At 41.8% G+C, this 12,693-nt stretch overlaps 1 protein-coding gene across 1 annotated transcript; it reads right to left on the reverse strand.

Moving 5' to 3' along the window:
• Window positions 1-1,729: 1,729 nt before the first annotated feature.
• On the reverse strand, window positions 1,730-12,446 carry LOC133230996 (zinc finger protein 345-like). The gene is made up of 2 exons (XM_061389145.1): window positions 12,163-12,446; window positions 1,730-6,080 (listed from the first exon to the last, which is right to left on the reverse strand). The coding sequence occupies exons 1-2, from the start codon at window positions 12,185-12,187 to the stop codon at window positions 4,210-4,212; spliced, it is 1,896 nt and encodes a 631-aa protein (XP_061245129.1). The 5' UTR covers window positions 12,188-12,446; the 3' UTR covers window positions 1,730-4,209.
• Window positions 12,447-12,693: the final 247 nt, after the last annotated feature.

The raw sequence follows: 12,693 nt of genomic DNA on the forward strand, positions 1-12,693 counted from the left end.
GCCACCTCAGCCAAAGAATCCAGCTGGTCCTGTAAGGCCACTAAAGATGTGGCTACTCTCTCAATGTCGTCTCTGTGTTGTAGCTACGTGTTCTGGGAAACGAACTCACTCAGAAAGACAATGCAGATAGTGTAGTGCAGTTTATTACACCGGCGGGCTCAAGGCAGAGTCTCCTCTTAGCCAAGCACCCCGACCAGTTTTTTTGAAAGCCTTGCATACCCTACGTGTATAAGGTTCCCTGAAACTAGTCTGAACAAAGGAAAAAGAAAGATACAATCAAAGTTAACCCGCAATCATATGCCTTAAGCCTAGGTAGTTAACAGTCGACAGTTATCAATAGGCCTGTGGTCATACACCAGTAAGCATAATAGAACGTATGATTCTATTCAGTTACACAGATAATTAGGACATTCTTTTAGGCCACAGAGAGCCCTGGGCCTCTTCCTTCCAGGGGGCCTGGTTTTCTAGTGGATATTTCATTTCCATAGATATTGGGCATATAGCTCAAGGTCCACAGTCCAGCCCAAGATGGAGTCCTGCTTTCAAGATAGAGCATGTTCTGTTTCCTCCTTCATGTGAAGTCCTTGGATAGTATATGGTAGAAAGTGATTGATGAAGCAATCCTCCTGTTCCAATGCTTATCCCAGCCAAGATTTCGGAACCAAAGTAGGGGATAAACTGGATGGGTCTTTTTGACCGCACGTGTGCTGTCAGAGGCACCGTGAGAGTCTGGTTGTTAGGGCCAATATTCATCTGGGGAGTGAGGAAAGCTAAGGTGCAGATACCCATCCACTGATTGGGAGACATAAGTAAGCATCTGGCCAACAAACCAAGAAAAGGCCTTGATAGGGGCGGCACCATATTGTGTCTGTGGGAAGAAGAGTGGGCCACTCACCTTCTACAGTTTGATTACATTCGTCCCTGGCTAAATTACCTACAGCTTCAGTTCTTCCATCATTTGTAAATCATTTGCCCCCTCGCCAGTGTTAGCAATGGAGTTATATACTTTTAATTATTACAGTGAATCAAAACAATGTCCAAAGGTTGTAAAAGCCTCACTAGATCCACTCCAATAATTTACATTGTAAGATAACACGATTGGCCAGAATATTTTTTCCCCAGAGACTGTCCTCAAGCAGGATATACGATTGTTGTATAATCCTCAGAAATGTAGAGGAAAAAAAAAAAACAAAACCTTTTTCCTTTCTTCCTCCTTGAGAATTCCAGATCCTTCTCTCCTGGGAGACCCCCGGACTTAAAAACCTACCTAGAAATTGACTCTCGGTGGGATTGAAGGGGGTCTGTGAATAGACCCTGGGGTTCAGGAAGACTGCTGGTCTCAAGTAAGGTGGTCATCTCGTGCAGGTGCTCATAGGACTGCTGGTCTGAGCTCAAGGAACTGCAGGCTGCCTGCTCCCAGACAGATGCTGAAGCAGCAACAGCATGGAGCAGTTTAGGGAACCTGTCAACAATACTCTGTATCATCCTTCTTATTAGAATTGTCACAGTGTCCAAGTAGTTTAAAAATGGGAGAAGAAATACAACATAGAAGTGAGGGAATGTATATGAAGTTATGAGAAGTTTAAAGCCAGTGAGTCAAGTAATTTTCACATATGACATCTCTCTGTGCTACCAAACAGTTCATTGTGGTCTCTTCACTACAGCCTTAAATAACGTTGGAGAGGTTACTGTTGGTGGTGGGTTAACACTTCATTCATTACAATCAACCGAAACACGAAAAGCCATTCAGTTTTATTAATAACCCACAAACTGGAATCAAGATTGCTGGGAGAAATTTCAATAACCTTAGATATGCAGATGACACCATCCTTATGGCAGAAAATGAAGAGGAATTCAAAAGCCTCTTGATGGAAGTGAAAGTGGAGAGTCAAAAAGTTGGCTTAAAGCTCAACATTCAGAAAACGAAGATCATGGCATCTGGTCCCACCGCTTCATGGGAAATGGATGGGGAAACAGTGGAAAGAGTGTCAGACTTTATTTTATGGGCTCCAAAATCACTACAGATGGTGACTGCAGCCATGAATTTAAAACACGCTTGCTCCTTGGAAGGAATGTTATGAGCAACGGAGATAACATATGCAAAGCAGAGACATTACTTTACCAACAAATATTTATCTAGTCAAGGCTATGGATTTTCCTGTGGTCATGTATGGATGTGAGAGTTGGACTGTGAAGAAGGCTGAGCGCCGAAGAATTGATGCTTTTGAGCTGTGGTGTTGGAGAAGACTCTTGAGAGGCCCTTGGACTGCAAGGAGATCCAACCAGTCCATTCTGAAGATCAGCCCTGGGATTTCTTTGGAAGGAATGATGCTAAAGCTGAAACTCCAGTACTTTGGCCACCTCATTGGAAGAGTTGACTCATTGGAAAAGACTCTGATGCTGGGAGGGATTAGGGGCAGGAGGAGAAGTGACAACAGAGGATGAGATGGCTGGATGGCATCACTGACTCGATGGACGTGAGTCTGAGTGAACTCCGGGAGTTGCTGATGGACAGGGAGGCCTGGCGTGCTGTGATTCATGCGGTCGCAAAGAGTCAGACATGACTGAGCGACTGATCTGATCTGATCTGATCTGATGTATTAATTGCAAACATAGTTGAAATAAAACCTTTTACAATCCACGGCGTGATCCATGATTAAGTACAGATCAAAAGTACAGAGAAAGATATTCATTTCTCTGTTATAATGATGTGAGACTTGTGATTTTTATGGCTTACCAAACAAAGGCTAGGAAGCACTTAGCAAGCATGGTATACACTAATTCCATGCCTTTTCCAGGAAGAGTTTCCAATACATTTCGAGGTTATCACAAAAGCTGTGTTTATTTCAACAGTGTCAAGGAATAATCATGACCTGTGTTGATATTATAAAGATACATCAATATTGCAGTGAACTGTCATTGTGTTCTTCTTAAAATCAAGGATATTACTATTGAAACCTTACAACCAACTTCTACTTACTTTACAACATGGAAAGGTTAAATGATCACTACATTATGGCAACCTCCAGATATTTCACATCAATGAAAAACACGTCCATTTAGATGGTCATTGTCCATTTTACAGTACGGTATCCTTCATCTTCTAATGGAGGATAGATAGAAATGGTTGCAACACAATACAAAAAGGCTAATCTGTAATAAACCATCAAAAATCTATGTCTGCAAACACACTAGAAACAAAGCATAGTATGGATGATTTGAGGGCTTAATAACATTCACTTCAAATAATCTCAAATCACGTCATTATTAACAAGCATACATACATTACTAAGAATTGTAACTTTCTAACCATCAACCTTCATCTCACGATTTATGCTAATATATCCACTGTCTATATGTGTTTTAACTATGGAGTACTCCCTACAGTCATTCTCCTTCAGAGAAACTTCAGAAAAGAGGACTGATGAAATGCCTTCTAGTATGCAATCTCTGATATTTATTTCGATTTAAATTTTGATTAAATACCTCTCTACATATTCGTTACATCATCTCCATAGGTTTCTCATATAAACTCTTGTTTTCTGATGCACATTTAGGGAAAATCTCTTCCATCACTTGTGCCATTACTAGGGTTTCTGTCTAGTGTGTGTTCTCAGATGTTTAGAGAGATGATCACTCCGACTAAAGGCTTTGCCACATGCTGTGCATTTATAAGGTCTCTCTCCAGTATGAATTCGCTGGTGTGTAGAAAGCGTTGAGTAGCGACCAAAGGCTTTGCCACATTCAGTACATTTATAAGGTCTCTCTCCAGTGTGCACTCGCTGATGTTGAATCAGCAATCAGTGACGATGAAAGGCTTTGTTACATTCTTTACATTTATGAGGTCTCTCTCCAGTATGAATTCGCCAATGTTGAGTAAGTGTTGAGTTGCAAGCAAAGGCTTTGCCACATTCAACATATGAATATGGTCTCTCCCCAGTATGTATTTGCTGATGTTTAGTAAGCCTAGAACACATAATAAAAGCCTTGCCACATTCTGTACATTGATAACGTCTATCCGCGGTATGAATTCGGTGATGTTGACAGAGGTTTGATCTCGTAATAAAGGCTTTTGCCACATTCTTTATACTTGTATGGTTTCTCCCTAGTATGGATTTGATGATGTACAATTAACTTTGAATGACAAATAAAGGTTTGGCCACACTGTGTACAATGATAAGTTTTCTCTCCAGTATGAATTTGCTGATGTTAGGTAAGATGTGAGCTAAGGATAAAGGTTTTGATACGTTCTTTACATTTATAAGGCCTCTCTCCAGTATGAATTCGCTGATGATAGGTTAGATCTGAATTTTGAATAAAGGCTTTGTTACAGTCTTTACATTTATAAGGTCTCTCTCCAGTATGAATTCCCTGATGTTGGGTAAGTTGTGAGTGACTGATAAATGTTTTGTTACATTCTTTACATTTATAAGGCCTCTCTCCAGTATGAATTCGCTGATGATAGGTTAGACTTGAGCGTTGATTAAAGGCTTTGTTACACTCTTTACATTTATAAGGTCTCTCTCCCGTATGAATTCGCTGATGTTTAGTAAGATTTGCGCGCTGAATAAAGGCTTTGTTACACTCTTTACATTTATAAGGTCTCTCTCCAGTATGAATTTTCTGATGTTTAGTAAGATGTGAGCGCTGAATAAAGGCTTTGTTACACTCTTTACATTTATAAGGTCTCTCCCTAGAATGAACTCGCTGATGTTTAGTAAGAAGTGAGCGACTATGAAAGGCTTTGTTACATTCTTCACATTTATAAGGCTTCTCTCCAGTATGAATTCGCTGATGATAGGTTAGATGTGAGGAAGAGACAAAGGCTACACTACATTCTGTACATTTATAAGGTCTCTCTCCGGTATGAATTCGCTGATGTTCAGTAAGACTTGAACTGTAAGGAAAGGCTTTGCCACATTCTGTACATTTATAAGGTTTCTCTCCAGTGTGAATTCGCTGATGTTGAGTAAGATGTGAACGACGGTTAAACGCTTTGCTACAATCTGTACATTTGAAAGGTTTCCTTCCTGTATGGATTTTCCTATGTTTACTTAGATTGGATGCTTTACTAAAGACATTTCCACATATATTACACTTATTTTCTTTCTGTGGATTCTGAACCGTCTGCTGTTGAATAAGTTCTGAAGACTGATTAGAAACCTTACCATATTCACGAAAAGTCCGCTCTTCACTACAAGTACTCTTATCTAGAGAAAAACGTGCCATTTGATCAAAGATATTTCTAAATGTCTTACTTTTAGAATCCTTGTTTGAAGATTCAGGTTCCTGATGTTTCATAAGGTTTGAGTCTCCTTCAACCGTACACCCAGTTTCACTGCCTGAATACCTTCTCACTCCACCATAAATACTCCTGTAATTATTGGAGCTGGAGCTCTTCCTTAAGGCCTGACTCATTTTATTATACATGCAAAGCTCCTGTGTATTAACCGTATCACGATATGTACAGAACAATGATGGCTGGATGGCATCTCTTTCATTATCATCAACATTATACATCTTGGAATGGAGAGAAAATATCTCTTGTGGGAACAAAAATGACCCCCTGCTCACAGATCCCTCAAATTGATTAAATTGTGAGTTTGTCCTCTCATTGTTAAATTGTAGGTATTCAGACATGCTTGAATGCATATTTAGTCGAAGCCTACCTTCAGAATTGTCTGAAACAGTATTTGCAGTAAAGACTAGATTACCTTTCAGATTTTCCATGTTCCCTTTTAGAGAACTTTTATTTTTCAAAAAACGATGGGCATTTTTTCTTAAACACTTACATTTCTCAGCAGACGTTGAAGACTGAACTTGGTGTTTTTCCAAATTTGACTCACGTTGCTCATTTCTTTTTGCAGTAACATTAGCATTATGTATAACTATTTCCATTTGTTTATGTCCATATAAATATCCTCTCTGTCTTTCATTTACCCTTGTGTATTCCCTGTCTTTCAATAAATTTAAGTTTCCGAGGTGAAATGTCTGACATATTCCTAGGTTTCCTTTGGGGAATACACCTTCTAATGCTGGATTCTTCGGAATCAAATCCTGGGTATCTTGTGGAGACACAGCTGAAAGATACCAAATAACAAGTAATTTTCCCTGCTCTTCTCAGTGAATATCTTTAAAGATTAGAGAAAATTGATGACCATCGCTAGTTTAAAAGTAAAATAGAGATCAAAGGATCAAGATGCCAGAGGCTTAGGCAGATGTGGAGCTCATCTCTCTCTCCACAAATGAATGAGAAATGGAACAATTCTCACAGAGCCCAGCTGAACACTAGCAGAGGCCTTTGGAAATCTGAAAAGACAAGAAAGATTCCTGCTGAGCTCAGAAGGACAAAAGGAAGAGGAGAGCAGGAAGAAGGAAAAGGAAGAGGAGAGGAAGTGCATTGGGGCCTACAATCCTGTGGGGAAATGAAAGTGAGGAGAGGTCTCCATATCCCGGGAAGCCCCTCACTGGGGGAGCTCAGTCTGGACAGAAGGAGAGCCTCATTCTCTGTGGGAAGAGAACACAGCAACCAGCGTGTGGCAGCAGGACAGAGTGAGACCTGCACACAGGGTACTGACCCCAGCCTTGCCCATCCAGCCTTAGAGGCATGTCCACCAATGCAGACAAGTGCTGGGTGCTGAAAGGTGGGGTTTGGAGAGCAGATTGAGGCAGACGACTGCTGTTGGCTGTGAGGAAATAGCATGAAGTGATGGGAGTGAGGGAGGAGCTCTGCAAACGGGATGCTTGTGGTCGAAGCCTGAACCACCAGAGAGCAGAGCGCCATTGGTGAGTGATGCCCAACCAGGAAGCCCATTGCATCCCTTGTCCCTTAGACCGGCCCCTGCTCAGCAGGGACTATGAAGAACTCCACCCATGTAGGTCATTTGATCCCCCAGCCATGGGCTCCCCCATCGACCTCCTCCACAATCAACAGGCCCCTGTGCTCTGGGGCAGCCTCAGGAGCAGAACCTGTGAGTTGGCCACACACACAGAGGGAGCTGAAAGTACAGCTGAACCCCAGGGATTAAGAAGAAAAGATGAAACCTCTCCTCCCAGCAACACAAGCCATGGTCTTACACTCACAACCGGCTTTCTAACCTTAGCCCCTTAAATACCAGGGCTCTCTCATTCATGGCAGGTGTAGCTTTGGCAGCTGTACACTTTGTGGGCTCCCACACAAAGGGGCTGGGCCAGGACAGAGCCTGAGCTGCCCCATAACACCACAGTGGCTCCAGCTCCACGTTGAATGCTATCCCAGGACCTGACTTCACTGAATCTACGCTGGTGACCTTGTGAAAACAACATCTGAGAGACCACAGGGCCACGGGCCATCATGCCCTCGGTTAGGGTGGGGTCAAGAGCAGTGCCAACACTACATAACGTGAGAGCTTGCAGAATGCAGGAGAGGGCACAACAGGGCACAGCCTGAGGTGAACATCCCCAGAAGAGTAATACGTAGTGACTTCTCTCCCAGTGCGTGTGCTCCAGTCCCAGCAGCCTGGTACCACAGATCAGAATCACAGCTAAGAATCAGATCTGGGGGCTCTATCACACCACGCAGGGAGTAGGCACCAACAGAAAGAGGGCAGTAACACCCACAGAACAAGAGGACAACAGCCCTGAATATCCCCGGTGGGCTCTGGTCACAGTGACCAGGAATCAAAGCACAGATCAAGAGAGGATAAGGGCACAAACGTCTGGACCAACCTCACCCACCAAGGGACAGATACCAGAAGGAAGACTAACTAGGTTCCTGAACCCGTCAAAACAGAGACCACAAACAGAATGCTGGACAAAATGATATGGCACAGAAATACGTTATAGGGGAAGAAACAAGATGAAAACCCCCAAGGACCACTGAATTAAGAGGTGATAGGCAATCTAATGATTAATTCTTGCTTTTAGTCATTTTAAGTAGAGACACCAAACACTCACTTTCAGAAATCCTAGGTGCCAGTAATTTTTAATTCCACTTCTTGCCACACATGTTTCTGAGAATGGCCTATTAGATGTTTCAATCTAAAAATCATAAATGATAGTGACAGAGAACTAACCAGAAACAGAGGACACATAGGGAAATGTCCGAGGAAGCTGAAAACAAATAAGAGAAACTTAATACAGTACTAGTTTTAAGAAATTAAAACAGAAGAGGGACTTTAAAACTATGATTGAAACAGGGAAGTCTACTCATTGCTCTGTGGGACCTAAATGCGAAGGAGATCAATAGAACAGTAAAGACTAGAGATCTCTTTAAGAAAAATAGAGGTACTTGGAATATTTCATGCAAAGAAGGGAACAATAAAGGACAGAAATGGGATGGACCTAAAAGAAGCAAAAGATATTAAGAGAAGGTGGCAGCAATACATGGAAGAACTATACAAAAAACAAAATGTCTTAATGACTGAGATAACCACAATGGTACAATCACTCACCTAGTAACAGACATCCTGGCATCCAAAGTCAAGTCGGCCTTAGAAGGCATGACGACCAACAAAGCTAGTGTGGGTGATGGAACTCCAGCTGAGCTATTTGAAGTTAAACGATGATAGTGCTAACAGTCTGCACTTGATAAGCCAGCAAATTTGGAAAACTCAGCAGTGGCCTCAGGACAGGAAAAGGTCAGTTTTCCTTCCAATCACAAAGAAAGGCAATGCCAAAGAACGCTCAAACTACTACACAATTTCCCTCGTTCCAAACAATAGCAAAGGCTCAAAATTCTCCAAGCCAGGCTTTAACAGTACATGAACCCAGAGCTTCCAGCACTTGAAGCTGGATTTAGAAATGGCAGAGGAACCAGAGATCAAATTGCCAGCATCCCTTGGATCGTATAAAAAGCAAGACAATTCTGGAAAAACAACTACATCTGCTGTATTGACTACACCACAGCCTTTGATTGCGTGGATCACAAGAAACTGTGGAAAATTCTGAAAGAGATGGGAACACCAGACTACATTACCTGCCTCCTGAGAAACCTGTATGCATGTCAAGAAGCAACAGTGAGAACTGGACATGGGGCAACGGACTGATTGCAAATGGGGAAAGGTGTACATCAAGCCTGTATATTGTCAGCCTGCTTATTTAATTTATATGCACCGTACGTCATGTGACATACCGGGTTGGATGAAGCACAAATTGGAATCAAGATTTCAGGGAGAAATGTCCATAATCTCAGATATACAGATGACACCACCCTTATAGCTGAAAGTGAAGAGGAGTTGAGGAGTCTCTGGATGAAACTGAGAGAGAGTGAAAAAGGTGGCTTGAAACTCAACCTTCAAAAAACGAAGATCATGGCACCGGTCAGATCGTTTCATCGCAATCGGCGGGAGAAACAGTGGAAACAGTGATAGACCTTATTTTTGGGGTCTCCTAAATCATTGTAGATGGAGACTACAGCCATGAAAGTCAAAGAGCCTTCCTCCTTGGAAGAAAAGCTATGACCAACCTAGGCAGCATATTAAAAAGCAGAAACATTACTTTGCTGACAAAGGTCCATCTAGTCAAAGCCATGGTTTTTCCAGTAGTCATGTATGGATGTGAGAGTTAGACCATGAAGAAAGCTGAGCACCGAAGAATTGATGCTTTTCAACTGTGGTGTTGGAGAAGACTCTTGAGAGTCCCTTGGACTGCAAGAAGACCACACTACTCCATCCTAAAGGAAATCAGTCCTGAATATTCATTGGAAGGACACGGTGAAGCTGAAGCTCCGATACTCTGGCCACCTGATGTGAAGAACTGACCCACTGAGAAAGACCCTGATCCTAGCAAAGATTGAAGATGAGAGTCAAAGGGGACCACAGAGGATGAGATGATTCGATGCATCGTGGACTCGATGGACATGAGTTTGAGCAGGGTCTGGGAGTTGGTGATGGACAGGGAAGCCTGACTTGCTGCAGATCATCATTGCAGACTCAGAATCGACTGAGCGACGCAACTCAATGGATATGTATAATTGATTCTCTTTGCTGTATAGGAGTACAAAATTGGAAAACAGCTATATTCCAATTAGAACTTTTTAAAAATATTTCTTTATATAATTTAAAAATTGTCATAGTTTGAATCAACCAAAAACAATATAGTGGAAAGTGTGCTAAGATTTTATGTTAATTTACTTTAAAATTCTTGACTTAACAAAATAACATATTTAATACATTTGAATCAGTTCTAATGAGGTGGATCAAACAGGAGCCTATTATACAGAGTGAAGTAAGCCAGAAAGAAAAACACCAATACAGTATACTAACGCATATATGTGGAATTTAGAAAGATGGTAACAATAACCCTGTATACCAGACAGCAAAAGAGACACTGATGTATAGAACAGTGTTTTGGACTCTGTGGGAGAGGGAGAGGGTGGGATGATTTGGGAGAATGGCATTGAAATATGTATAATATCATATATGAAACGAGTCGCCAGTCCAGGTTTGATGCGTGATACTGGATGCTTGGGGCTGGTGCACTGGGATGACGCAGAGGCATGGTAGGCGGAGGGAGGAGGGAGGAGGATTCAGGTTGAGGAACACGTGTATACCTGTGGCTGATTCATTTCAATATTTGGCAAAACTAATACAATATTTGAAAGTTTAAAATAAAATTAAATTAAAACATTTTTTAAAAATTAAAAAAAAAAGAATAACGTATTTTAGCATGTTAGAATTGGGGCAAATCCACTAAAGATATTTAATATGAGATTATACAAGGAAAAGAGAAACTTTGAAGTCAACTTGAGATGTGCATTCTTTCATTGTCCTGAGGTTTTGCTTTCAGCAGTGAAAAATTACTTGAATTTGAAATGTATTTAGAAGGTCCTATGTGTCACTCCAAAATTTATTTTTCTGGGCTCCAAAATCATTGCAGATGGTGATTGCAGCCATGAAATTAAAAGACGCTTACTCCTTGGAAGGAAAGTTATGACCAACCTAGATGCTGCTGCTGCTGCTAAGTCTCTTCAGTCGTGTCTGACTCTGTGCGACCCCATAGACGGCAGGCCACTAGACTTCCCCATCCCTGGGATTCTCCAGGCAAGAACCCTGGAGTGGGTTGCCATTTCCTTCTCCAATGTATGAAAGTGAAAAGTGAAAGTGAAGTCGCTCAGTCGTGTTCGACTCTAGCGACTCCATGGACTGCAGCCTATCAGACTCCTGCGTCCATGAGATTTTCCAGGCAAGAGTACTGGAGTGGGTTGCCATTGCCATCTCCAACCTAGATAGGATACTCAAAAGCAGAGACATTACTTTGCCAACAAAGGTTCATCTAGTTAAGGCTATGGTTTCTCCTGTGGTCATGTATGGATGTGAGAGTTCGACTGTGAAGAAGGCTGAGCACTGAAGAATTGATGCTTTTGAACTGTGGTGTTGGAGAAGACTCTTGAGAATCCCTTGGACTGCAAGGAGATCCAACCAGTCCATTCTGAAGGAGATCAGCCCTGGGATTTCTTTGGAAGGAATGATGCTAAAGCTGAAACTCCAGTACTTTGGCCACCTCATTGGAAGAGTTGACTCATTGGAAAAGACTCTGATGCTGGGAAGGATTGGGGGCCAGAGGAAAAGGGGACTACAGAGGATGAGATGGCTGGATGTCATCACTGAGTCAATGGACATGAGTCAGAGTGAAATCTGGGAGTTGGTGATGGACAGGGAGGCCTGGCATGCTGCGATTCATGGGGTCACAAAGGGTCGGACAGGACTGAGTGACTGATCTGATCTGATTTGATGTGTCGCTCCCAGTGGAAAGGAAATTATAAACCAGAGAACAAAAACCCATCCCCAGTATTGCTAGAAGTTTGGCAGTTTGTCTACCAATCCACACACATTTCTGTCTAGAGGTAGAAGGAAACTTTAAAAGGATTCTCATATAGTTACTCAGAAATGGGCAGAGTTTTTCTAGGGCCCCCAAGAAATCGAAGAACAATGAATGAATGCAGTTTGTCACAAGCCAAGAGGAGACTTTTAGTTCACACTGTGATGGAAAAAGCAATCACTGGAGATAATTCCATGAATGATTTAAGAGACAGAATGGGGCAGGTGATACATTTCTATGATAGTAGCAGACACAAACTCAGGTTTTTGAAAACCATTTTCACTGAAGCAAATCTTCCAAAACCATGTGATGAAGGATGAGTTCCTTGATGCTCCTTGGACCTCTCCAACCATTCATACCTACCTGGGTAAATGGCTGTTGTCCCCATTCTCCTTATATTCCTGGGATCCTTCAATGGTTCCAGAAAAGTGACCAGGTCAAGGTTAGACACAAGCCCTGTTCATCAGAGAAAGGAATATTTGTGTTGTTAGAGATTCATCAGTATCGAATCCAGTATGTATTCAGGTGAGACGAGAATGCATTTTGTTCTAGAAAACGATTTCCTTAAATACTTTATTCAAAGCAGCTATACAATACTAACTGACACCTAACAATCAGATCCTGAGATTCTGGTCAAGTAGTACTAAGACAAAGTAAGTAGTGTCAATGTGAGATTAAGAGAGGGTGCTACTATTTAATACCACAGAACTTACACAATTACGACAAACCTAGACGGAAGGAGGCAGAGTACATCAAGGAAGAAAAACTTCACCAGCATAACGACTCATCATGAATCATCCCCTTTCTTTCTAAACTCACAAATACCCATTTTTGCCCTAGAAAGCAGAGATCTGAAACTTCTGTGGGAAGCAGAACATTTCAGAAGACATTCTT

This window comes from Bos javanicus, chromosome 18, assembly GCF_032452875.1.
Source record: "Bos javanicus breed banteng chromosome 18, ARS-OSU_banteng_1.0, whole genome shotgun sequence".
In the NCBI taxonomy this organism is placed as follows: domain Eukaryota; kingdom Metazoa; phylum Chordata; class Mammalia; order Artiodactyla; family Bovidae; genus Bos; species Bos javanicus.

Excerpts from the sequence above, each read along its gene's own strand:
- LOC133230996 (XM_061389145.1), bottom strand. The coding sequence starts at position 12,187 with ATGGGGACAACAGCCATTTACCCAG. Across the intron at positions 6,081-12,162 it reads GACAACAGCCATTTACCCAG|CTGTGTCTCCACAAGATACC; the intron begins GTAGGTATGAAT and ends GGTATCTTTCAG.